Below are 27,979 nucleotides of genomic sequence, written 5' to 3'. Positions count from 1 at the left end.
CCTGCCCTGATATAAAGTTTCTCCCTGAGTCACAGAGTCTGAGGTGCTAAAAGAGCTCCTTAAACAATTTACATCAACAACATAGCTCAGGCAGTAGGAAGTTCTCTTATCCATTTATACGCAGATGATACAGTCTTATACTCAGCTGGCCTCTCCCCGGATTTTGTGTTAAAAGCTCTACAACAAAGCTTTCTTAGTGTCCAACAAGCTTTCTCTGCCCTTAACCTTGTTCTGAACACCTCCAAAACAAAGGTCATGTGGTTTGGTAAGAAGAATGCCACTCTCCCCACAGGTGTGATTACTACCTCGGAGAGTTTAGAGCTTGAGGTAGTCACCTCATACAAGTACTTGGGAGTATGGCTAGACGGAACACTGTCCTTTTCTCAGCACATATCAAAGATAAGGGCTGAAGTTAAATCTAAACTTGGTTTCCTCAAGCTTCCAAACTAACCCTGATTCAGATAACCATTCTACCAATGCTAGATTACAGAGACGTAATTTATAGATCGGCAGGAAAGGGTGCTCTCGAGTGGCTAGATGTTTTTTTACCATTCGGCCATCAGATTTGCCAGCAATGCTCCTTATAGGACTCATCGCTGCACTCTATACTCCTCTGTAAACTGGTCATCTCCGTATACCTGTCGCAAGACCCACTGGTTGATGCTGATTTATAAAACCCTTAGTCCTCACTCCCACCTATCTGAGAGATCTACTGCAGCCCTCATCCTCCACATACAACACCCGTTCTTTTGCCTTTTGGTAGGCTGTCATTGTAAATAATAATGTGTTCTTAACTGATTCGCCTAGTTAAATAAAGGTTAAATAAACAAATAAAATAAAATCAGAAGAGTTACAGGGTGTGTTAAGTGGTGGTGTCCCATCCTTTCAGGTTGTTGACCTGAGGTAGGACTAAATATATTTAAATAGTGGAGTAGGGTGGTGTTTATTTCTTTTAAAGTATTGTGTTATGGTATTTGTTTAAGGGAGTATAAGGGAGTTGTACTCCAGTCTAGTAGGTGGCGGTAATGCAACATTTATTGGATGCCAACCGCCGTTAAACCTCATCGAAGAAGAGTTAGATATTGAACATTTGGAGGAAAGCTAACTTTGCTTTGAATGAAGAGCTGACATATCGTTGTCAAAATGGCGATAAAACCTCCCGTTCTTATGAACGCCGTTCCCCCGTATGGGCATGTTATTGCCAACGAGAAGTGGAGAAGCTCAGTCCTCGTGCAAAGTTTGAAAGGTAACAGTAGCTAAGTCTCTTGCCAGAGAGTAGCTACAGTAGCTAAGGCAACTAAAGTTATTATATTAACTAACCTGTGGCTAAGGGTTGGCTAGCTAACGTTAGATAACATTGTAAACAAACAACTTAGCCAGCCCAACTTCAGTCAGTCTGTATTTACTTTATTAGTTACACATGTCATTGAAGTTACGTTACATTACAACTGAAATACATTTTACAGACAAGTTTAAACAAACATTCGATACACTAGCTACCAGTAGGAACAAACAATCGATATTATCAGCGGACACCCCATTGTCAGTGCTAGCGCACAATGTCGCTTGTTGTCTGTTTTAATATAAGACATGACGATTAGATAGTAAATACTGAGTGATTGTAAATAAAGTCTCTTCTCGTGTGTTACATTCTGAACATGGTGTCGTTGAATTCCTGATTTCAGGAACTGGAAGTGTGAAAATAATATTTGAAGAAGAACTTGGCGTGGTGGACTTTTATCTATCTAACAAGAGTTGCATCTTGTATGTCTCTGAAACTGACATTGTGGCTGGAAACAACTACAAAAGAAAACTTGTTAGGTTTAGAAATGTAAGTCTACTTTTGGTGTTCGGCATTACACTACTACTACACACTTGATTATGCTGCTACATTCTAATGTATAGAATGACTGATATAATATTTTAATGTCCATTTTTCCTTGGTGATGTTCTAATCTTATCCCCTCTCTGTTGCAGGCCAACAGCAGCCTCCAGGGCATAGTGCTGGTGGAGAAGACCCAGCTCAGCGAACAGTACTTTTCTGCCATGCAGAAGTTTGTGGTGTTTGAGCTTGGTCTGACACTGCTACCTGTTGCCAGCCAGCTTGAAGCCTCCCAGCTACTCACACAAATAGTAAGTCATACTTTCACACGAGTGAAGTTTTGTTTAGAATTGTGACTTTACAAGTGTTTTCCTGGTTACATAAATGCGCATTAAACTCAAACTGGCATACAGCCATTTAGAACTCAATAAATCAAATTTTATTTGTCACATGTGCCAAATACAACAGGTGTAGACTTCACAGTGAAATGCTTGGTTATGAGCCCTTCCCAACGATGCAGTTTAAAAATGATAATAGTCTAACCATGTATGATGACAGTTGACTAATGAGTTGTCCTCTCCTCTGCAGGTGCACGGAGAAAGTAAAGACAACCCGTTCCGCAGGAGGAGTGTGTCTTGGCTGCTAGACCCCTTGATCATGTCCCTGGTTCAGCAGATCCCTGGGGTAGGGAAGGTCAAAGCCATGGCCCTGCTCCAGCACTACTCCAGTATCCACCAGCTGTGCAACGCAGGAACGCACGAACTGGAACACATCGTGGGCCAGGCCACGGCTCAGCACATACGCAACTTCTTCCACGACCCATTGGTCTGACTCTGACCAAATGCCACAGCTCATTGACAAATCAATACTTGTTTTATGTTCAAGTGTGTAAGGAGGGCAACAGTGAACCTGACACAATGCTGTAAAGCTAGAGAGACTTCCTTAGTTGGAAATCTAGTGGAATTTATAGTTTGTTTTTTTCTTCACATCTCTATGATACAAGTTTATACAAACAGAATGCTTTGGTGCCTCTCTGTGTAATGAAAAAATGTATTGCAGTTCTTGTGACCCATGGGCCTATAATATGGGTCAGTGCTATTAGGGATCCTTGGACTATCCCTACCCTTAACCCTAACCCTTAACTAACCATTGTAAATTGAAACTTCAATGAAGGGGTCCCAAGGATCCTCAATATCATGTGTTGCACAAAACATCACAGAGCTACATTGAAAGTGTGTGTGTAACTGACCACAAGATGGAGTAGAAGATGCTCTTTCCTCATCCAGAACAATTCATAAACTTCCATTGGAATAAATCAACCTTAATCAAGGACTGTTTTACTTGAACTGATTGCAGGTGCAAATGGTAATACAATATGGGTACCTTTTCCAACCGACGTTAGAGCCTACAGGGAAACCTTATAACTTCAATGAAATGGCAGATCCCCTGGCTTAGTTCAATCCAATCCATTTGCACTAAAGCATTCCGCCTCAATGAAGGCACACTTTCTTGGCACAGCTGTCAAAGGCCTTCTTTCCCAACCACAGTCAGGACTGCCTTTTATACCATTTTGACCATGTGACCTGGGTTGGCTGCGTGGAGCTTTCCCTGGCCAGTGACTTCTCTCTGTGATACCATTCCATCCCTTCCAAATCCAACAGGAACTAACACTGGCATGCTGGCCAAAGCATGAATTGACTGAATGAATTGACTCCTACCTCGGCTCCCCCATTCTTAAGAACTGGAACTACATTTCTTCAAAAAAAAACTTTACTCATTTTGGGATCTTATGAGTGTTAATGCATTTGGACAGGACAGACTTTGTTTGCTTGTTTATTGATATGGGCTCCTGAGTGGTGCAGTGGTCTAAGGCACTGCATCTTAGTGCTAGACGCGTCACTATAGACCCTGGTTCGATTCCAGGCTGTATCACAACCGGCTGTGATTGGGAGTCCCATAGGGCGGTACACAATTGACCCAGCGTCGTTAGGGTTTGGCAGGGGTAGGCTGTCACTGTAAATAAGAATTTGTTCTTAACTGACTTGCCTATTTAAAGGTTAAATAAAATATATATTTCAATCTTGTGCTTCATCTAAACTTTTGACCCAGTGTGATGCTGTGAACGTTTGCATTTCACAATGAGATAATACCCTGCTGGCAGTTAAAAGGCAGTCTAACCTACTGGCAGTTAAAAAGCATTTGGTTGAAGAAGTCTTCTCTTTGTTTGTATCACTCCTTCCCTCTGTCCACCATCCAGTTACCCAGAGTGGCTCCTGTGACGTATTGGTTTTCTGCTCGGCTTCCTCCTTTAAGCGTCGCAGCACACTGCTGGCAGTGTTCGTCTTTCCTCCCTCCCTGCCTGCACACAAAGCAGCTGGCCGTTTTATTGGCCTTCTAACAGGATCAGCTGAATCCAGGCCCTTTATTGTGCAGTCTGTGGTGTTAGCGAGAGAGGCAGAGAAAAGACCTGGTACGACTGCACAACTTGACTTCCTAAATTCCACTAGGGTCCTTTAGAGAGGAAGGGAAGCATGAAGAAGGCCGCCTTTGGGATGCGTGCGCTGGTGGAGCAGAGGCGTGAGCCCTCCTCTTTGGGTTTCCTCTCCCGGACAGTTCAAATGTGGGCTCTCTCATCAGGAGGCTGTTCAGAGTTGCATCAATGTAACATGACAGGCTAATTTTAGAAACAAGACAACAGAGGGGAAGAGTTGTGTGAATGGGAGTGTATCTGGCATGAAATGCACACAGAGGAGAGTATTTGCAAAAATATGTTCACAAGTAAATTATAAAGCTGGTACATGATTTTAATGATTTTTTTTGTGGTGGGGGGGGGGGTCCCTGTCATCCATATGTTTTGTAATCTATTTATGCTATTTTTTTCCCCTAGAATTGAAAATAGTAATTATGTTGAGGATGATTAGGCTACTTTTATTTGGAGTCCGTTTGTACTGTAGTAGTAGATAAGGCATAGTAGGTGGTGTGTATGCTTGTTAAATTCATTATTGCATTTGCTCTTTCATCCCCTATAAAATATTGATCAGTTGGTCAATAATTTAGTATACTCTATTACTCCATAATGGAGTGCCTATGTTCACTGTGGTCACAGTTGTATAGTTTTATTTAACATGTATTTTCTATGACTGTTTGCAATTCACAAGATGTAATACTCTGATAGTTGAGGACATTGATGAAGAGAATGTGTGTACTCTGAAAGGAGGGCATGAACACTGAGCAGTCGAGATTATGCACACACAGTTGTGTTCAAGATGGGGGGGTTTACTCAAATTGGAGAGTTCACCAAACGATGATGTTTGCAAGCCTCAGCTAAAAAGCATGCCATCCTATCATGTCCGGTATTGAAACAGAACATTTGGTATAACCAAATATTTATTGTGAAACTATGGACTTCGAAGTTCGAGGGGATCTTCGAGTGAGGTTGAGTGATTGTACGAAAAGTCCTGCGCAGCGACGCTCAAGTACTTGATGGGCCATGGCACGAGAGTGGGGTAGTTAGCATTCTACCCTGGACAGCGGCAGATTATTGCGCAAGCGCACCCTATTCAGTGTGCATCAATACCGTGTGTGAGTTCAAGAGAGGGATTCGAGAAAGCCTTTGATATGGTTGCAGACATGGATGGAGGAAAGCGGAAAAGAAGTATCTGCTCACGGCAAGAGCCGTTGGCTTCACTGAAGATCTTGAAAGATGGGAACAACAAGCGTGACGAAATCCCCGATAGAGTGACTCTGAAAAAAGAAATAGGACTTTTAAGCGCCTGTACAATAATCATAGGTAAGGTTGGTAAAAATGTATTGCATTTTAGAGACTTAGGGGGTGTTTGTTCATTGTTTTATTTGAATGCGCACTTTATAAAATAACGTTGTAAATTTGCTATTGACAACATTTGCCCTTACTGAATGAAGTTTTCCAACGATGGATTATGTAGGCCTATTATTCAAGTTAATATCTTATATTTAGTCACAAGTTTAATGTTTAGAAATAGGCCCATCTTCTCACCTGTGATGCTAAGAATATGGTACTATTTGATCTGATCGTGTGGTAACATGACAAATAAATATGTGCATTAAATATCTACCTCAATGCTTACGTGGCCAAAATATATTAAGTCAGTCAAGTAGCACATTGGTTGTCAAGCAGAAGCACATTTTCTGCTGAAGCAGAATAAATGGCAGGGACTGCTTTAATAAATCTAATCTGCTTGTTGAAGGGTGCAAATTAAGATATAAACCCAAGTGTCACCTACACAGGGTTGGAGAGTAAAATAACTGACATGTAATCAGATTACAAAAAAACGAACTAACCAGTTACATTACCAGGAAGAAATATTGTAATCAGATTACAGATACTTTTGAAAAACTAGATGGATTACTTTTAAATTCAGAAATGTTCAAGATGTTTGCAAAAAAATACATTACGACACCTTTCTGTTTTCGCAATGACATTCAATTCAGCATTGGAAAAAAAATAACAAATTTAAATTTGTTCCACCTGAGGGAGTCCACAAGTCAGAGGCCACTACAATGACACACCACATGTGTTAAATGGATCCTCATCAGGCCAAAGTAATCAGGTTACATGACTGATTTGGGGTAATCCCAAAATATCACTACTGATTTACAGTAAAGTAAATCCCACTATACAGTCTGGAAGATGCATAAATATCATGACTAATAAAGTCAATTTTAGGTGGTTTTGGTTTTCAGACTAATGATAAATATGCTGAAGATTTCAGCATGCTCTGTTGCCATTGTTACATATGTTCTGACTTGACTGTTTACATTTGTTTTAGAGTTACTGTAAAATGGTTATTTAACTGAAAGTCTAAAGTGTAAAGAATAGGCCTATGCTCTATGCCATTTCTACTGACAGTTATGTTTTTCAATTACATTTCCTCACAGCAGGCCCCAACCTACTCTAGTGGCCTTTGATAAGTTACATTAAGTAAACTTTTTTTCATCAAGATCGGTCCTGGAGAAAAAAGTGAAAATCCCTTTGACTCCTGGAAGGTCTGTTCCACCACAGAATGCAGATATTTTTTATTTAACCTTATTTTGACAGGGAGTCATGCTGAGACCACGGTCTCTTTCACAGATGAGCCCTGTATACACATCAATATACACTACACACATCACTATACACCATATTATGCACATCAAAACAAGAAAAGCAAAACACAATCATAGAAAATAGTACACAAATTGATGCACCAATGCGTGGGTGGAAGAGAAACACAGTACAGACCACCAACTGTGATTGGACAAATTGAGCAATCCAGACCAAGAAGTCTATGCTGGCATCCACCCTGTTATTTAAAAGTTATACATCCCAGTATTAGCATTTCTGACAGGGGCACAAACCTAAATGAAAGACGGCCGTGTAGAGTCTAGAAATAATGCAGGAGATGAGTTGAATTCAATTCTTGCGGATGGCTCATGCCTGAGCTCGACAGTTAAGAGTAAATAATTTATGTCCAGTTATGTAATGGAGGTCTGTGCCACTTGGCTGCCTTCTGCTGTGCTACTCTGAGTGCTCTACCCTGAATGTGTTGGTTGGGATACACTTGGTCTTCGTCTAAAATGGCACCCAATTCCATAATGGCACTACTTTTCAACGGGGCCATTTCCCTTGGACACGGTACAGCCATATTGGAACCCAGCTCATTTTATTACTTCAATGAGTGTGGTTGATGTTGAAGCAAGCCTCTTGAGTTAGATGGTAGCACTTCCTACTTTGACTGCTTGATCTCCTGTCTAAAGCTCTGTTCACTCACATCAACAGTATAATTGTTCCATTTCTGAGGTCCGCTGTGGACGATGTGTTAACTTGTAATGATCGTCAGGGAGGATATTTTTCTCAAGTATATCTGAAGAGAGAGAGCCATATCATTTCAGGGTTGATGTGAGGATAAATCAGTGAGTACCCTTTAGCTAGCTCAATCGGAAGTGTATAGACCAGATTATATAATATCCCCACTTTCTATATATCTGTTGTTTAGATCTCAATGTATTGTTTAGTGTTTTTCTTTGTTTCCAAACACATGATACAGTTTTATCAGATTTTATAATAGTCATATAAATATATACAGTACCAGTTAAAGGCTTGGACACACCTACTCATTCAAGGGTTTGTATTTATTTTTACAATTTTCTACATTGTAGAATATTTTTGAAGACATCAAAACTATGAAATAACACGTTGAGTCATGTAGTAAGCAAAAAAGTGTTAAACAAATCAAAATATATTTTATATTTGAGATTCTTCAAAGTAGTCACCCTTTGCTTTGATGACAGCTTTGAACACTCTTGGCATTCTCTCAACCAGCTTCATGAGGTAGTCACCTGGAGTGCATTTCAATTAACAGGTGTGCCTTGTTAGAAGTTAATTTGTGGAATTTATGTCCTTCTTAATGCAAAGAGAAACAACAGTCCATCATTACTTTAAGACATGAAGGTCAGTCAATACGGAACATTTCAAGAACTTTGAAAGTTCTTCAAGTGCAGTCGCAAAAACCATCAAGCGCTATGATGAAACTGGCTCGCCACAGGAAAGGAAGACCCAGAGTTAACTGCACCTCAGACTACAGCCCAAATAAAAGCTTAAAAGGGTTCAAGTATCAGACACATCTCAACATCAACTGTTCAGTGGAGACTGCGTGAATCAGGCCTTCATGGTAAAAATGCTGCAAAGAAACCACTACTAAAGGACACCAATAATAAGAAGAGACTTGCTTGGGCCAAGAAACACGAGCAATGGACATTAGACTGGTGGAAATCTGTCCTTTGATCTGATGAGTCCAAATTTGCAATTTTTGGTTCCAACCGCCGTGTCTTTGTGAGACGCCAAGTAGGTGAACATATGATCTCCGCATGTGTGGTTCCCACTGTGAAGCATGGAGGAGGTGTGATGGTGTGGGGGTGCTTTGCTGGTGACATTGTCTGGGATTTATTTAGAATTCAAGGCACACTTCACCAGCATAGCTACCACAGCATTCTGCAGCGATACGCCATCCCTTCTGGTTTGCACTTAGTGGGACTATCATTTGTTTTTCAACAGGACAATGACCAAAAACACACCTCCAGGCTGTGTAAGGGCTATTTGACGAAGAAGGAGAGTGATGGAGTGCTGCATCAGATGACCCGGCCTCCACAACCCCCAGACCTCAAACAAATTGAAATGGTTTGGGATGAGTCGGACTGCCGAGTGAAGGAAAAGCAGCCAACAAGTGCTCAGCATATGTGGGAACTCCTTCAAGACTGTGTGGAAAGCATCCCAAGTTAAGCTAGTTGAGAGATGCTAAGCTAGTTTTGATTTGTTTAACACTTTCTTTGGTTACTACATGATTCCAAATGTGTTATTTCATAGTTTTAATATCTTCACTATTATTCTACAATGTAGAAAATAGTAAAAATAAAGAAAAACCCTTGAATGAGTAGGTGTTCTAAAACCTTGTAGCTGGAAACGGCAGATTTTTGTAATGGAATATCTACATAGGCATACAGAGGCCCACTATCAGCAACCATCACTCCTGTGTTCCAATGGGACGTTGTGTTAGCTAATCCAAGTTTATCATTTTAGAAGGCTAATTGATCATTATAAAACCCTTTTGCAATTATCTTAGCACAGTAGAAAACTGTTGTTCTGATTTACAGAAGGAATAAAACTGGCCTTCTTTAAACTAGTTGAGTGTCTGGAGCATCAGCATTTGTGGATTCGATTATAGGCTCAAAATGGCCAGAAGCAAAGAACCCTTCTGAAACTTGTCAGTTTATTCTTGTTTTGAGAAAGGAAGGCAATTCCATGCGAGACATTTCCAAGAAACTGAAGATCTCGTACAACGCTGTGTACTACTCCCTTCACAGAACAGTGCAAATTGGCCCTAACCAGAATAGAAAGAGGAGTGGGAGGCCCCGGTGCACAATTGAGCAAGAAGACAAGTACTTTGAGAAGTTTGAGAAACAGACGCCTCACAAGTCCTCATCTGGCCACAAAACACCAGTCTCAACGTCAACAGTGAAGAGGCAACTCCGGGATGCTGGCCTTCTAGGCAGAGTTCCTCTGTACAGTGACTGTGTTCTTTTGCCCATCTTAATCTTTTCTTTTTATTGGCCAGTCTGAGACATTACTTTTTCTTTGCAGCTTTGCCTAGAAGGCCAGCATCCCGGAGTTGCCTCTTCACTGTTGACGTTGAGACTGGTGTTTTGCGGGTAGTATTTATTGAAACTGCCAGTTGAGGACTTGGAGGCATCTGTTTCTTAAACTAGAGGCTCTAATGTACTTATCTTCTTGCTCAGTTGTGCACCGGGGCCTCCCACGCCTCTTTCTATTCTGGTTAAGGCCAGTTTGTGCTGTCCTGTGAAGGGAGTAGTACACAGCGTTGCAAGAGATCTTCAGTTTCTTGGCAATTTCTTGAATGGAATAGCCTTCATTTCTCAGAACAAGAATAGACTGACGAGTTTCAGAAGAAAGTTCTTTGCTTCTGGCCATTTTGAGCCTGTAATCAAACCTACAAATGCTGATACTCCAGATACACAACTAGTCTAAAGAAGGCCAGTTTTATTGCTTCTTAAATCAGAATACCAGTTTTCTACTGTGCTAACATAATTGCAAAAGGGTTTTCTAATGTTCAATTAGCCTTTTAAAATGCTAGACTTGGATTAGCTAACACAACATGCCATTGGTGATGGTTGCTGATAATAGGCCTCTATACGCATATGTTGATATTCCATAAAAATCTGCCGTTTTCAGCTACAATAGTCATTTACAACATTAACAATGTCTGCACTGTATTTCTGATCAATTTGATGTTATTTTAAGGGACACATTTTTTTGATTTTCTTTCAAAAACAAGGAAATTCTAAGCGACCCCAAACTTTTGAACGGTAGTGTATATTTTTAAACAATATTTACATTGCTTGTTTTTGTGTGTATGCATTCTGGTAATACCTTCTCCCTCTCCACAGGGAACATCATAGGTTCTGGAATCTTCATATCTCCTAAAGGGGTTCTAGAGCACTCGGGTTCAGTGGGTCTAGCCCTGATTGTGTGGATACTAGGGGGATGTATAGCTGCCCTGGGCTCCCTCTGCTATGCTGAGCTGGGGGTTACCATCCCCAAGTCAGGGGGGGACTACTCCTACGTCACAGAAATATTTGGAGGCCTTGTTGGGTAGGTACCTCTGTCTCCCACACCTACAGTTTATTTCACACCCAATGTGTATAGTTTGCAAGCTGATTATGAAATATGTAACATTAGGTTGGATCAATGCAGACTACTTTGGGAATGCATTTTTAATTTATACTTTCATGTGCTTTTCTCTGTGATGAAATTCACATGTTGTTGATGTAGCCTATGCATTACTTTTTACCCCAAATACAATTCTGTTCAATTCTGTTTCTTTCCCATCCTAGGTTCCTTCTGCTGTGGAGTGCAGTGCTCATCATGTACCCTACCACCCTGGCTGTCATCGCCCTGACCTTTTCTAACTATGTCCTACAGCCTGTCTTCCCAGACTGTGTCCCACCCTACATGGCCACACGCTTGCTGTCAACAGTCTGTCTATGTGAGTACTGCACCGTGCGTCTGACTGTGTGTGTGCGTGCATGCTTGTGTTATGTTTTATGGGAAGTTTATCTGGTGCAACAGAGTAAAATATATCTTATGTAACAATTGCCTCTAAGCCTTTTAAAACTCTCAGAGAGGAGGTAGGAATATTAACATGCATGGTGTATCATTTAGAGAATGGAAGGGGGAGACAGGGATATTAACATGCATGGTGTATCAAAGCATGGTGTATCAAATAGAAAATGGAAGGGGGAGACAGGGATATTAACATGCATGGTGTATCATTTAGAGAATGGAAGGAGGAGACAGGGATATTAACATGCATTGTGTATCATTTAGAGAATGGAAGGGGGAGACAGGAATATTAACATGCATGGTGTATCAAATAGAGAATGGAAGGGGGAGACAGGAATATTAACATGCATGGTGTATCAAATAGAAAATGGAAGGGGGAGACAGGAATATTAACATGCATGGTGTATCAAATAGAGAATGGAAGAGGGAGACAGGAATATTAACATGCATGGTGTATCAAATAGAAAATGGAAGGGGGAGACAGGAATATTAACATGCATGGTGTATCAAATAGAAAATGGAAGGGGGAGACAGGAATATTAACATGCATGGTGTATCAAATAGAAAATGGAAGGGGGAGACAGGAATATTAACATGCATGGTGTATCAAATAGAAAATGGAAGGGGGAGACAGGAATATTAACATGCATGGTGTATCAAATAGAAAATGGAAGGGGGAGACAGGAATATTAACATGCATGGTGTATCAAATAGAAAATGGAAGGGGGAGACAGGAATATTAACATGCATGGTGTATCAAATAGAAAATGGAAGGGGGAGACAGGAATATTAACATGCATGGTGTATCAAATAGAAAATGGAAGGGGGAGACAGGAATATTAACATGCATGGTGTATCAAATAGAGAATGGAAGGGGGAGACAGGAATATTAACATGCATGGTGTATCAAATAGAGAATGGAAGAGGGAGACAGGAATATTAACATGCATGGTGTATCAAATAGAAAATGGAAGGGGGAGACAGGAATATTAACATGCATGGTGTATCAAATAGAAAATGGAAGGGGGAGACAGGAGGGGGAAGAGTGAGCCGGAAAGTTAGGGAAACAAAGACTGATGAAGAGTACAGTTTCTAAAGTATGTATAAAATCATCCCAATGGGCAAAATATGCCATGGGATGTCCTAGTGGCCTAATTCTCTGGTTGTAAATTCGTTTTAAGTTATTTATCAAGGAGACATTTGTTTTTTAGGTGGTTATAGACATCCTTTTATTGGTCGCTAAAAATACATCTAAAAACATCCTTTTACAACGAAGTTGACAGTGACGCCACAAAAGACATTCGAATGACGTCACTGCAACCATTTTTGTGAACCTGGAGGAACTTGGACTTAAATTCAATGTCATGTACAGTGTCTGTCCCATTCGCTAAAGTTAGAGCCAATTTTGTCGCCTGTGATTTGTGTATTGCTTTTCACAGGGTTGCACCCCTCACTCTGTCTACAATTTGGACATGCTAGTATTACTAATTACTTGGCAACAAGCCTGAGGGGACCTCCACTGTACCTCCACTGAACCCCATGAAGTAGAGAAAAAAAAAACACAAAATCCCCATTGTACCATGATTGAGCTGCGGAAAAGCCAACAAGCCAACAGCATTGTGGCCCATGTTTTTTTTATTGTGTTCCTTGCTTTTAGGAGCCATTATTCTCACTTGTTTTTGGGGGGACTGGATGCCAAGGATCTGGAGAAAACGTGAGCTTTCTCTCAGCCTCTTCAGGGACCTGCCCGCCTGTCCTCTCTGGGTTTTGTTCTGTTGCATCGGAAGCGGTTTGTTTTGGGGGCCTTGACACCTAGCCTTTGTTTGTGAAAGCCAGGCCACCATGAGAAAGAGAGGCAAGCCAATGACAGTGATGGACGAGGTGAAACAATTGTGTCCACCCCTTTGCCTTACCATTTCCCACATTCCAGTCTGCCATGGCAACTGCTAGGCCGCTGCCGCCCGACCAACACCATGTGCCCAGGCGTGAGCCCTGACTGACTGGGAGAGAACATGTCACATTACTGTGCACCTCACGGCTTGCCTGGCATCCCTAATGCCACATTCCGATTGGGCGAGAGCTCCCCTATGTGAGGACAAACATGACTTTTGACTAATCATTGTTGGTAACATTCTTAGGCTACCATATTATATACCTGGGTTTAAATAGTATTTTGTTTTCTCAATAAATGCTTGCCTTAAAGTAACTGTCCAGTGTTTCCAGATTTCTATGAAATATGACCTATAATTAATTATAAAATGAGTAAAATAGTTTTCTTTACAATTTTTTTATTATTTAAGTATGCTAAAAAGCAGCTTTTCTGTGTTAGAATGGTGTGGGCGTACCCCAACAACAGAATGGTGTGGGGGTACCCCAACAACAGAATGGTGTGGGCGTACCCCAACAACAGAATGGTGTGGGCGTACCCCAACAACAGAATGGTGTGGGCATACCTCAACAACAGAATGGTGTGGGCGTACCTCAACAACAGAATGGTGTGGGCGTACCTCAACAACAGAATGGTGTGGGCATACCCCAACAACAGAATGGTGTGGGCATACCTCAACAACAGAATGGTGTGGGCATACCTCAACAACAGAATGGTGTGGGCATACCTCAACAACAGAATGGTGTGGGCATACCTCAACAACAGAATGGTGTGGGCATACCTCAACAACAGAATGGTGTGGGCATACCCCAACAACAGAATGGTGTGGGCGTACCCCAACAACAGAATGGTGTGGGCGTACACCAACAACAGAATGGTGTGGGCGTACCCCAACAACAGAATGGTGTGGGCGTACCCCAACAACAGAATGGTGTGGGCGTACCCCAACAACAGAATGGTGTGGGCGTACCCCAACAACAGAATGGTGTGGGCATACCCCAACAACAGAATGGTGTGGGCATACCCCAACAACAGAATGGTGTGGGCGTACCCCAACAACAGAATGGTGTGGGCATACCCCAACAACAGAATGGTGTGGGCATACCTCAACAACAGAATGGTGTGGGCGTACCTCAACAACAGAATGGTGTGGGCGTACCTCAACAACAGAATGGTGTGGGCGTACCTCAACAACAGAATGGTGTGGGCGTACCTCAACAACAGAATGGTGTGGGCGTACCTCAACAACAGAATGGTGTGGGCGTACCTCAACAACAGAATGGTGTGGGCATACCTCAACAACAGAATGGTGTGGGCGTACCTCAACAACAGAATGGTGTGGGCGTACCTCAACAACAGAATGGTGTGGGCGTACCCCAACAACAGAATGGTGTGGGCGTATACTGATCATAAAAAATATTAATGCAAGTCGACTGCTGACTGGCAAGCCTCTATGAGAAATAGCAAACATTTTTAAACATTCTGTTTGAGATACAAGCTTGAGGTGGTTTTTTTTACTGTTTTTTTTCTCCAATATATGCTTTGGCCACAAATACGAGTATAGGACGGGTCAACAACGTTATTTGGGTATGAGTTAACAGAAATTTCAAAAGTCAGATTTTCACTGGACAATTACATTAAAGTATTTGTGTGTGTGTGTGTGTGTGTGTGTGTGTGTGTGTGTGTGTGTGTGTGTGTGTGTGTGTGTGTGTGTGTGTGTGTGTGTCTGCAGTGTTCCTGACCTGGGTGAACTGTTCCAGTGTACGTCTGGCCACCAGGATCCAGGATGTGTTCACGGTGGGGAAGCTGGCGGCCCTGGGTCTCATCATAGTGGTCGGCCTGGTGCAGATCTGCAAGGGTGAGACACACACACACACACACTCACCCTCTCTCTAGATTGGTTTTCATTATAGCAATCCTGGGACATGCAAGACGTTTTGCAACTGAGTAGTAGGTTTCTTATTTAGCAAGTTCAGATAGTACCTCCCCGTTTCCGTTTGCTTTCTTCGGTTTTGTGTCTACTGAACATGACCCAGGTGCCGAAGGTCATTAGCACCTTTAAATGGTCAAAGAGACTATCAAGCTATTTCCCTAAAACAGCCCCCCAGACATTGATGGTGAATTTGTACTTCTCCAGGTAACTACGAGGGACTGACGCCTCAGGTGGCCTTTGAGTTCAGCACGACTCCCTCGGTTGGGCAGATCGCTCTGGCTTTCCTTCAGGCCTCATTCGCCTTCAGTGGATGGAACTTCCTGAACTATGTCACAGAGGAAGTGGTTGAACCGAGACGGTGAGCTTCTGGTTCACCAAACATTATTTTCCTTTGCATTCTATTCTATTCTGTTTATCAATCCAATGTTGTGTACTGAATATGTAGTCCGGCTGTGAATGCATGAAAGCAAGCATTGTGGAGTGATGCATAGTTGTATGTTGTGATGTTATATCAATGAACATATTGCTAAGGAAAACATTCTATAGAGTTATATTTTGCATATCAGCTGCCTTCTTATTTCTCTAACAGTGCATGATATATGAGACTGTGTGTTGATTGCATGGTTTGTATACAGTGTAGATTACCTCATCAATGGTTTGTGTACCGTGTGGATGACCTCATCGGTAGTTTGTGTACCGTGTGGATGACCTCATCGGTAGTTTGTGTACCGTGTGGATGACCTCATCGGTAGTTTGTGTACCGTGTGGATGACCTCATCGGTAGTTTGTGTACCGTGTGGATGACCTCATCGGTAGTTTGTGTACCGTGTGGATGACCTCATCGGTAGTTTGTGTACCGTGTGGATGACCTCATCGGTAGTTTGTGTACCGTGTGGATGACCTCATCGGTAGTTTGTGTACCGTGGGGATGACCTCATCGGTAGTTGGTGTACCGTGTGGATGACCTCATCGGTAGTTTGTGTACCGTGTGGATTACCTCATCAGGAACCTACCTCGTGCCATTTACATCTCTATCCCATTGGTGACCTTTGTGTACACGCTCACCAACATCGCCTACTTCTCCGCCATGTCACCCGAGGAGCTGCTGTCATCCAATGCTGTGGCTGTTGTGAGTAACGCTGTTCGCTTTGCTTTGCAAAATGACAAAAACTGCATTGCGTACTGTACTTTAATGGTGCCCTTATTTGATTTATTGACCTTTAATGAATGTTCAACACAATGCATATTTACATAGAGATTACCTTTAATTTGCTGTACATCAAGAGTTATCCCTGGCTTGAATTGTGTCTTAAATGTTCTGCTGCAGACATTTGGAGAGAAGCTGCTGGGGATGTTCTCTGTCATTATGCCCATCTCTGTAGCCTTGTCTACGTTTGGAGGCATCAACGGCTACCTCTTCACATCTTCTAGGTGAGGGGTCAACCCCGGTGGATGGTGTCCTCTAGACTGGCTTTGTCTCAATCCACAAGGATGCAGCCTTTGGATTGAGACACAGCCATAGAAACGGAGGCGTGTGTGTTTTTTAAGTAAATTAAATGTTTATAAGCCCTCTAGGTTTTTATTTGTCTTTCTAGATTGTGTTTCTCTGGGGCCAGAGAGGGACATCTACCCAGCCTGCTGGCTATGATCCACTTTAAGAACTGCACCCCTATCCCTGCTCTCCTCTGCTGCGTAAGACTACCTAACACTACTACGTCTCTACTGTATGTTTTGTTTCTCAAACAACACTCAGTGGCCAACATGCAGGTCATATATCCCTCTACCTTATGTCTTCAATAACGGTCTCTCTCTCTCTCTCTCTCTCTCTCTCTCTCTCTCTCTCTCTCTCTCTCTCTCTCTCCCTCTGTCTCTCTCCCTTCTCTCCCTCTCTCTCTGTCTTGCAGTGTACTGCCACCATTGTAATCCTGTGTATAGGAGAGACACACAACCTGATCAACTATGTGTCCTTCATCAACTACCTCTCCTATGGAGTCACCATCGCAGGCCTGCTCTATTACCGATGGAAGAAGCCCAAACTTTACAGACCAATTAAGGTATTATTAATACAGGCATGGTTCAATCATGGCCCCTCAGATAAATGATTGACACAGTAATTGACAAAAAATAACAAACTACAGCAACACAGTGAACCTGTTCTCATCACCTGTTAAAAACAGAGTAGAAGCAGCTATTTTCCTTTGTCCTCTTCACTCGGGTGATTCATTGGAAGGTGAGACGTCATGCTGACTCTCTCTTCATTATAAAAACACAATCTGTTCTCATTGACCTGGCCAAGGCTTTCGACCCTGTCAATCACCGTATTAGCCTTGGTTTTTCTATTAGCCTCAATAGCCTTGGTTTTTCTAATGACTGCCTCGCCTGGTTCACTAACTACTTTGCAGACAGATTTCAGTGTGTCAAATCGGAGGGCATGTTGTCCGGACCTCTGGCAGTCTCTATGGGGGTACCACAGGGTTCAATTCTCAGGCCGACTCTTTTCTCTGTATATATCAATGATGTCGCTCTTGCTGCGGGCGATTCTCTGATCCACATCTATGCAGATGACACCATTCTGTATACTTCTGGCCCTTCCTTCGACACTGTGCTAACTAACCTCCAAATGAGCTTCAATGCCATACAACACTCCTTCCGTGGCCTCCAACTGCTCTTAAACGCTAGTAAAACAAAATGCATGCTTTTCAACCGTTCGCTGCCCACATTCGCCCGCCCGACTAGCATCACCACCCTGGACGGTTCCGACCTAGAATATGTGGACAACGATAAATACCTAGGTGTCTGGCTAGACTTTAAACTCTCCTTCCAGACTCATATTAAACATCTCCAATCCAAAATCAAATCTAGAATCTGCTTTCTATTTCGCAACAAAGCCTCATTCACTCATGCCGCCAAACTTACCCTAGTAAAACTGACTATCCTACCGATCCTCGGCGATGTCATCTACAAAATAGCTTCCCAATACTCTACTCAGAAAACTGGATGGCGTTTATCACAGTGCCATCCGTTTTGTTACCAAAGCACCTTATACCACCCACCACTGCGACCTCTATGCTCTAGTCGGCTGGCCCTCGCTACATATTCGTCGCCAAACCCACTGGCTCCAGGTCATCTATAAGTCTATGCTAGGTAAAGCTCCGCCTTATCTCAGTTCACTGGTCACGATAACAACACCCACCCGTAGCACTCGTTCCAGCAGGTATATCTCACTGATCATCCCCAAAGCCAACACCTCATTTGGCCGCCTTTCCTTCCAGTTCTCTGCTGCCAGTGACTGGAACGAATTGCAAAAATCGCTGAAGTTGGAGACTTTTATTTCCCTCACCAACTTTAAACATCAACTATCTGAGCAGCTAACCAATTGCTGCAGCTGTACATAGTCCCTCTGTAAATAGCCCATCCAATCTACCTACCTGCTTGTTTCCTTTTCTTTTTCTTTTTCTGCTCTTTTGCACACCAGTAGCTCTACTTGCACATCATCATCTGCTCATTTATCACTCCAGTGTTAATCTGCTAAATTGTAATTATTCGCTCCTATGGCCTATTTATTGCCTACCTCCTCATGCATTTTGCACACACTGTATATAGACTTTCTTTTTTCTACTGTGTCATTGACTTTTTTATTGTGTTATTGGCTTGTTTATTGTTTACTCCATGTGTAACTCTGTGTTGTTGTCTGTGTCACACTGCTTTGCTTTATCTTGGTCAGGTCGCAGTTGCAAATGACAACTTGTTCTCAACTAGCCTACCTGGTTAAATAAAGGTGAAACAAAATTAAATGAAAATAAATCCCTTCTCATCAGGTAAACCTACTTGTTCCTATCACCTACCTGATGTTCTGGGCCCTGTTACTGGGCTTCAGCCTGTACTCTGAGCCTGTAGTGTGTGGTGTTGGGCTGGTCATCATGCTCACTGGTGTACCAGTCTACTTCCTGGGGGTGCACTGGAAAGCCAAGCCAAAGTGTATCTATGACTTCATCGGTGAGTGTCCTCTTGAGTCCTGCAAATACATGCTTGTTTTAGTAATCCTGGCCTCTTTCTTTGCCCCCCAAAATATCTGAATTTCTGAATTCAACCACATATTTTTGATGGTATTCAAACTCCCTAAACCCTATATATAACAAGTATCAAACCATTCTTTATTTAAGGAGACTCAGATATATGGCATTTAAAAGGAATACTACGTTAGTGGTCTGGTCAGACACTTTTTTGTGATGCTAAACATGGGACCTGTTTTCTCACAGAGTCAGCAACCTACGTGGCACAGAGGCTGTGTTTCGTGGTCTTCCCTCAGTTCGACCCCATCGAGATCAGTCCAATCGAAGAATGGCCCGACAAATCTTCTGACACTCTATCTAGGAAGTCTTAAACTCTTTTTGCCTTCTGAAGTATTTTTCTTTTTGTATATTCTGTCACTGTATGAGTACAGACACGGCCCGTTCCTTCTAGTGGAGCCCCTTGTCTGGTCTCTGGTAACCTCAGACCCATATCCATTTCTTTACAGCTAGGTGGAATTGCCTGCGTTTTGATGCATGGGCCACTTGCAAAAAAAATGTATTCTCTTTTTGTACTAAGTCGTCAAGGACAACAAGCTAATGGCAACAGTATCACATTTTGAAACAGACTTCATATGCCCTAAGGAAGTATTTGAGCCTTTGGGTTTTAATTGACCTAAGATTTACTGTGCATCATTGTGCCTTTTAGGGGAAATTGTGTACCTTATTAACAAAAATGTACCTTACCTATTATTTGAATTTGGAATTTGCTTTGCTTTGTGTGTTCCTTATGAGAATTTGAAAAGCACTGTGGTCTTCCATGTTCTGCTTCTTGCCAGTTGTTAATTTGCCACATGTCATGACTTCCTCAGATTTGTGAACATATTCAAAACTATCTGAACAAAGACCTCAGAGCCTTTGACTGGAATCCTTTGGAAATGAATCTCTTTAGCCAGCAACAGCCAACAACATAGATGTGTTCTGATTGTATACTGCTGAATGATAGATGGTTGTAGTTGATAGTTGAGTGTCACTATGTTTTTACAGTAATTAGTTTGTTTAACTTTTGCCATTGCCTTTAACACTACTGATTCTATGTCATATACTGTAAATACACGACAACTGTAATGTTCACAGCTGACATAATGACCCAAACACCAATGTATACCGATGTTATGTGGAAGTAAAACTGCTCACAAAATGCTTGCTGGACTTTTCTAATGCTTGTTTCTAAACTAAGATTCTAATATCAAGTTAACTTATTTTATTTTCTATTCTCTACCACACTTAAAACTAAATGCTGTGCTGGTAACCTGACAAAAACATACAAAAGGCCTTTGCTTTTCCTGTGGTGCACTGTACTGCCATTCCATTTATTTTCCCTAAACAGAGCTCTTTAACTGATATTGTGTTCTTCATATGACCAGGCCCTTGACTGTTACTGTAAAAAAATAAAAAAGATGATATGTTGCATTTCTTTTGAAATTAACATACATTTTAAGTAGCCTAGATTTATAGATATATACTGTATTGTAGTAGATATATGGATACTGTACTTGATACCACACATTACTCAAGGAACATATTTAATGCCAATAACCAGATAATGATGTAGGTTTAGGATATCATTATGTAGTTTGTTAGTACTACGTGAGTCTGAGTTGTCTCTCCAACAACTGCTGTGATCATTAAGCCAGTCAGGTAAAACACAGTGCTTATGCAAGATTTATTACTACTTTATATCCATTTTAGTTCAGATTTCTAGAGCAGTCTTGATATGAAGAGCTTTTACACTGTAAATTATTTGTAAAGCATCAGGTGTTTACAATGGGTTCAGTACTTGGAATGTTAACTGGAATGTATTTTAGTGCACTTTTTTGTAAATGAGAAAATGACAATAATACCACAATAAATCAAATACCTATCGGAAATGAATGACTTCATGCTTTGTCTGCTTTGTTTCATTGCCATCATCATTTATCATAATGTTGCACTCACTATAAAGTATTCAACTGTTTAAATTTGCCAATAATGTACCAGTAACTGCTAGCCAGAGAGAAAATGTAAAAAAAGTATTTATATGTGGCTTTAAAATATTGTAGCTTATAATGTGTTTTACGTTCATCAGGTTTACACCGCCGGTACAGTTAGGTATGCAGCACACAACACACAAATGACCACTTTAGAACAACGTTACTCGTAGTGAATTTGTCTGTTCTATGCAGTAATTTCTATTCCAAATCGGCGAGGTTTGATGATGCAAGATTTCAAACAGGAAGTAGAGTCAACACGCGTTCCGGGGGATCAAATGAAGACCACTATAATGTACTTTCTGTAAATGACGGTGAGTTATTTTGATTATGGAGTAAAAACAGGATATCGTAAGTGCCAGATGTGTGTCCTCCAATATTACCAGCAATACGTTATGTCTGCCACGTTTCTCTGGTTGTACGCAAGCGAACAGCGACACCAAACATGTTTGTCAACGCAGCTAAAACTGTCTTTGGCTAAAGCAATGCTGTTATTAACCCTGATTCGTATAGAATTATACCCACCATTCGTTGTTGATTACTTCACATAACCTAACCTCTTCACCAAGAAGAGACTCAGGACATGGACAGCTTGTTGTAATCGCTTTGCCTGTTTTCTGTTTCCATTCGAACCAGGCGAATAAAGAAAAAATGACGGCCAATACAGTGGGTAGACTGTGTTTCCGCAATGTAAATGCACTGGCACCTATGGTGCGTGTTGGCACCTTACCAACGAGACTGCTGTCCCTGGATTATGGTGCTGATATTGTGTACTCTGAGGTAAGTCTGTCAGTGGAGAAGGTGTGCTTCATTGTATGGCTTTGGGGAAATTGCCTGTCAATCTATCTTTTGAAACTGCTGTCTTTGATTACTGTGTTCAATCCATTTTATTGTATGTTTTGTAGGAGTTGATTGACATCAAAATGGCACAGTGTCAGAGAGTTGTCAATGGTAAGTTTGTCTCACCTACCCTACTACAGTCCTTTGATTACTGTTGTTGTAACAACTGTCACTGTGAGGTGTGTGTGTGTGTGTGCACGCTGTGATTTGCAGAGGTCTTGGAGACGGTGGATTTCGTGGCTCCTGATGAGAGAGTGATGTTCAGGACCTGCGAAAAGGAGAAAGACCGTGTTGTCTTCCAGATGGTAGGCTATACACGAGAGCCTTCACTGTCTGCAATGTTTCATTAGAGGAATTGGGGGGGGCTATTGAAGTCAATATTTTACATAGACAGGACTCATGTCCTTATTTATTCAACATGTCAAAGATGGGACCAACATGACTATGCCTCTTACTGTTTCTGCAGGGAACTGCGGACCCAGACAGGGCACTGATTGTGGCGCGACTAGTGTGAGTCTTGAACATTGTATTTCTGTTGTCCATCTATTCTTTCTGTTCCATTTCTACCGGTATATAGGAAGAACATGTAAGCATATTTTGTCAGCAACTGAGGTCTAGGTTGAGAGGCACTATAGTCTGTTCTATGGACTACCTCACAAGTGAAAAGAAAAGCCTTATTGCCCCTTGTCACCTGTTCTTATATATTCCTCTTTGTAATGTGTAGGGAGAATGATGTGGCTGCCATCGATGTGAACATGGGCTGTCCTAAGGAATACTCTACTAAGGTGGGCTATGAGTGACACAGTCAGCAGCCAACAAATAGTCAATGAATGGTCAGTCAGTTCAGAACTAATATAATGTTCACACTAAGGTATCTGTCTGCTGACCCCTCACTTTTCTGTATCTCCTCTAGGGTGGGATGGGAGCTGCTCTGCTCTCAGACCCCGACAAAATCGAAGCGGTGAGTCGTCAATCTTCTCCCCCATCAGAAAGCTAATTGAATAGAGCACTGTTGAGAAATAATATCTATATTTTTGTCATCTCTCTTTTTTTCTAGATTCTTAGAACACTTGTGAAAGGAGTGTCCAAACCAGTGACATGTAAAATCAGAATATTGCCCACAGTAAGTTTTAAAAGGACAATGCCTTTTCTACAGCAATTAGATGGGTGTCATGTGTTTTGAGACAAATTAATTCGTCTTTTGACCTCACTTGTTAAAGATTACATTCACCATTAAAATTGTACTTGTGAGGCAGACTGACTGACCCCTGTGTTTATGTGTGTGTTCAGCTGGAAGATACTCTTAGTCTGGTAAAGAGAATTGAGAACACGGGTGTGGCAGCTATTGCTGTTCATGGCAGGTAAAGTCCTGTTCTTATCATACCCTTTGTTATACTACATGATCAAAAGTTTGTGGACACCTGCTCGTCGAACATCTCATTTCAAAATCATGGGCATTAATATGGATTTGGTCCCCCCTTTGCTTTTATAACTCTTCTGGGAAGGCTTTCCATTAGATGTTGGAACGTTGCTGCAGGGAATTGCTTCCATTCAGCAACAAGCATTAGTGAGGTCGGGCACTGATGTTGGGTGATTAGGCCAGGCTCGCAGTCTGTGTTCATCCCAAAGGTGTTCGATGGGGTTGAGGTCAGGGCTCTGTGCAGGCCAGTCAAGTTCTTCCACACTGATCTCGACAAACCATTTCTGTATGGACCTTTCTTTGTGCATGGGGGCATTGTAATGCTGAAACAGGAAACTGAAACAAAGGGGCCCCAGACCATTAATCCTCCTCCACAAAACTTTACAGTTGGCACTATGCATTGGGGCAGGTAGCGTTCTCCTAGCATCCGCCAAACCCATATTTGTCCGTCAGACTGCCAGATGGTGAAGCGTGATTCATCACTCCAGAGAACGCTTTGCTTGGCATTGCTCATGGTGATCTTAGGCTTGTGTGCGGCTGCTTGGCCATGATGCTCCCGGCGAACAATAATTGTGCCGACGTTGCTTCCAGAGGCAGATTGGAACTCGGTAGTGAGTGTTACAACCGATGACAGATGATTTTTACATGCTTCAGCAATCAGCGGTCCAGTTCTGTGAGCTTGTGTAGCCTACCACTTTGAGGCTGAGCCGTTGTTGCTCCTAGAAGTATTCACTTCACAATAACAGAACTTATAGTTGACCAGGGCAGCTCTAGCAGGGCAGAAATTTGACAAACTGACTTTGCTAGAAAGGTGGCATTCTATGACGGTGCCACGTTGAAAGTCACTGAGCTCTATAGTAAGGCCATTTTACTGCCAATAATTATCTGTGGAGATTGCATGGTTGTGTGCTCGATTTCATACACCTGTCAGCAACGGGTGTGGATGAAATAGCCAAATCCACTCATTTGAAGGGGTGTCCACATACTTTTGTATATATATTGCATTTTGCATTCATCTGATTTTAGATGCTTGATTTTGTGTGAAACTAGTGATTTATAGAGACCCAAACCTTTTTGTGGCTCATTTTCTTTTTTGGCATTTTGCATATCCAAATTGATTTGTGACTGCCTCTACTTCCTCAGGTTAAAAGATGAAAGACCAAGACACCCTGTTCACTGTGACTTCATCCAGGCAATAGCTGAGGCGGTGTCCATTCCTGTCATCGCTAAGTGAGTCGCTCTGTCTCTCTCAAAGGTGTTGTGAACACGGAGATAAATAAATTATTATGTGACCGACTGTCCTTGCCTTCGACACTTACTGTATTTTGTGTAGCGGAGGTTCTCTGGACCGGGTCAAAGCCCACGCTGACATCGAGGAGTTTCGGAAGGCCACCGGGGCGTCCTCTGTGATGGTTGCCAGGGCGGCTATGTGGAACCCCTCAGTGTTCCGCAGTCAGGGACTGCTGTCTGTGGAGGAGGTCATGGAGGAATACCTCAAATACGTGAGTCTACCGCCCTCCGTCCACTTTACCTCACTCTGCAGGAGACCCACTGTGTTAAAATGCCAAACTCAACTATCACTTTCATATTGTAGATTGACATATTGTGGTATGACATAGGAAAGTTACCTAGGCTTGTTTTTTGATCTGATAATGACGCAATCACAAACTACAGGGACGTTAATCAAAGATTACTTGCTATATGCCAACTTTACCAAGCATAAAATACATTGTGTCATGTTAGAAGCCAATTAAGAAACATTTGTGCTTTTTTTATTTGTAGGCCATCCGCTACGACAACCATGCCTTCAACACCAAGTACTGCCTCTGTCAGATGCTGAGGGATAAGGTGGAGTCTCCACTGGGGAAGCAACTCAAATCTGCCCAGACCAACAAAGAGATCTGGTACATGTCTTTTGAATCATGATGTCAGAGAACTTCAGAATTCCAGTATTCTATTTAATTTCCTAGTAAATGTAGTTCTATTTCATATATTATTCCATTGGTGAACATTTTTGGTAATAAGTACTCAAAAATTGTAGTATTGGTACTCAAGTTTGATGTTTGGGTATTTAACTCTACACCTGTGTTTTCCAGCGAGGGATATGGGCTGCAGGAGTACTACACGAAGACCCAGGCAGAACTACAAGCCAGAAGGGAAGCCATCCAAACCAACCACAATCACCCCAACCAGCCTGTTCTAGATGGTGATGTCACCACAATGCATGTCAAATTTGAACGGTTTGTTCTAAGGCTATTTGGAACTCCTCTTACACATCTCTCTCATCGGGTAACAGCAGCTCTACTCTGTCTGGTGGATAATGTTTAAGGGATGACCTGACCAAATTTGCATAGAAATGTAATTTACAGATTGTTACTCTAATTGAAAGCAATACTAAGAAGCTGTAGATCTGTTCTATGTGCATTATTTCTATGCTCCCTGTTCTTAAGTTTAGTTTTTGCATCTTGTACTGTTAGTTTTGTACACCAGCTACTATATTTTTGGTTATGGAAAAGATATGTCACAGCGGTTTAGATGGTACAATGATTCTCTACACAATGACTGGTGGTTTTGTCAAAATCTGAAATTAGGCGAACTCCTAGAATTTCAGCAACCAGGAAACGTCGGAGCAATTTCTGCATAGTGCACCTTTAAGACCATTGGTTTATGTCTAGTAAGTCACTAGTTGAGTTGTGTAGGCAGGTAGTGGGAAGTCCTGTAATATATTACTGTGAATATTACATATTGCACATATTATTATGACTGTACATAGTATGATGGATGTGTGATGTTGGTGTGTCAGGAGGGAGTACCCTGGAGAATTCAGCCCTAAGATGTTCCTGCTGGAGTGGAGCCGCAAGGAGAACTTAGAGCAACCACGATATGAGACCGTAAGATGACCACTTTAGATTAGCCATGGTCTTTCAACATACATGTCAAAACCAGAGTGCATTTATGTGTATGTAGTGTGCCTATGTGCATTGTGTATGATGTTTTCAGGTACAGCGCTCTCAAGACCGGGCCTTCCAATCCATGGTAACGATGACAGGGAAAAAGTACAGATCCACTCTGTGGTGAGTTAATAGTGAAAGTGTTATAGACATTTTAAATGTTAGTCATTTAGCAGATGTTAGTTCACAAAAGGCTTAATTAATTGTATTTATATTTATGACCAAGTTAAACCCTGGGAATTTAAATCTTGATAACACTGTTATAACACACAATGCTTAAAACAGTGTTATTTACTCATACAAATGCTAAAGTACACTGTATTCACACATAAAAACACATTCTCTTTTATAACCATGCAGGGAGAAGTCAAAGAAATATGCAGAGCAGGCTTCTGCTATAGTATGTCTACGTGTTTTGGGGCTACCAGAGGGGCGGGCTGGTGAAGAGTACTCTGGGTTGGTGGGCAAGAGGAAGAGGGAGGAGAAGAGCAACGAGACGCCAGATAAGGAGGACACCACTACATACTTTGGAGCCAGGAAAAGACACCTGAAGACATCTGAAAACCCAGAAGAGCAACGGGTCACCAACTATTCCAAATAGTGTACAGCACAAGACATGCACAGCCTGACTACTACACTGTGTAACAACTGTGTAAAATGATTGCTTTACGACCGCAATAAGACAGCATGTACCTTTTATATTAAATGGTGACTGTTTTGCAGCAGGGGTCAGCTCTTACCATGGGGAGTGATTGATACAGTAGCGGTCATATTATTGTGAGATTGAGACATGGCAACGAGTAGTGTACAGTGTCTGAGATATTCTGTCAGCTCCCCCCCCAAATAGTCAAACAGACATCAGCATGAGGTGTTCAATGCTATTTATTTTTTCTCCTGGATTATTTTGTTTAGTGACAACAAGCCTGTTCGGTGTTGGTTTGCAGAAAACATGCTCTGCATGGGATTATTAAATGGCCCTATTATTATTTTATTTTTTGATAAACCAAACTGGTAATCGGATTAGTTTACAAAGAAACCGGTCCAAATGTGTAACAAGACAGTTTGTCAGGCTACTTTAAATCATGCATTCTGCTTACTCTTGCAATATTCAAAGGTTTCTTCTGTAAAGACACAATAGAAAACCACTTATCAACTTTCTGCACTACTCATATTGACCAGAAGCAAGTTTTTATTTTATAATTCTTGACAGGAGTGTATGTACAGTGTAGTGAAATCTGCCAGAGGAGGGCGGCACAGGAGCTGTATAAAGAGAGTTAATTTTCTCAGGCAGTATTTATTGCACCATTGTCTCACATGGGACCTTACAAAATTAGGAAAACTTGCTTTTTATGTTTTCATCCCAAATTAATTGGTTGTTGCTCTTTCACGTTAAACAATAAACGTTTTTGTTGATTGTATACATTGACAGT

General features: G+C 41.8%; 3 protein-coding genes across 3 annotated transcripts; all 3 read left to right on the top strand.

Moving 5' to 3' along the window:
• Positions 1-1,044: 1,044 nt before the first annotated feature.
• Positions 1,045-3,918, top strand: LOC110499212 (FA core complex associated protein 24). The gene is made up of 4 exons (XM_021576204.2): positions 1,045-1,246; positions 1,686-1,831; positions 1,978-2,133; positions 2,411-3,918. Exons 1-4 carry the CDS (start codon positions 1,144-1,146, stop codon positions 2,651-2,653), a joined length of 648 nt encoding a protein of 215 aa, XP_021431879.2. The 5' UTR covers positions 1,045-1,143; the 3' UTR covers positions 2,654-3,918.
• A 140-nt stretch (positions 3,919-4,058) lies between these two features.
• On the top strand, positions 4,059-21,239 carry slc7a10b (solute carrier family 7 member 10b). The gene is made up of 11 exons (XM_021576191.2): positions 4,059-5,612; positions 10,802-11,006; positions 11,249-11,400; positions 15,098-15,223; positions 15,503-15,656; positions 16,304-16,427; positions 16,626-16,729; positions 16,894-16,990; positions 17,203-17,352; positions 19,117-19,294; positions 19,558-21,239. The coding sequence occupies exons 1-11, from the start codon at positions 5,441-5,443 to the stop codon at positions 19,680-19,682; spliced, it is 1,587 nt and encodes a 528-aa protein (XP_021431866.1). The 5' UTR covers positions 4,059-5,440; the 3' UTR covers positions 19,683-21,239.
• Positions 21,240-21,496: 257 nt separating this feature from the next.
• Positions 21,497-27,967, top strand: dus2 (dihydrouridine synthase 2). The gene is made up of 16 exons (XM_021576168.2): positions 21,497-21,652; positions 21,975-22,118; positions 22,244-22,289; positions 22,392-22,483; positions 22,645-22,688; positions 22,903-22,963; positions 23,092-23,139; positions 23,236-23,301; positions 23,469-23,539; positions 24,742-24,828; positions 24,932-25,100; positions 25,381-25,502; positions 25,695-25,838; positions 26,402-26,489; positions 26,599-26,672; positions 26,910-27,967. The coding sequence occupies exons 1-16, from the start codon at positions 21,647-21,649 to the stop codon at positions 27,148-27,150; spliced, it is 1,503 nt and encodes a 500-aa protein (XP_021431843.1). The 5' UTR covers positions 21,497-21,646; the 3' UTR covers positions 27,151-27,967.
• Positions 27,968-27,979: the final 12 nt, after the last annotated feature.

The sequence above is a fragment of the Oncorhynchus mykiss genome, chromosome 2, assembly GCF_013265735.2.
Source record: "Oncorhynchus mykiss isolate Arlee chromosome 2, USDA_OmykA_1.1, whole genome shotgun sequence".
Taxonomy (NCBI): Eukaryota; Metazoa; Chordata; class Actinopteri; order Salmoniformes; family Salmonidae; genus Oncorhynchus; species Oncorhynchus mykiss.
This window is presented reverse-complemented; position numbering and strand designations above follow the sequence as displayed.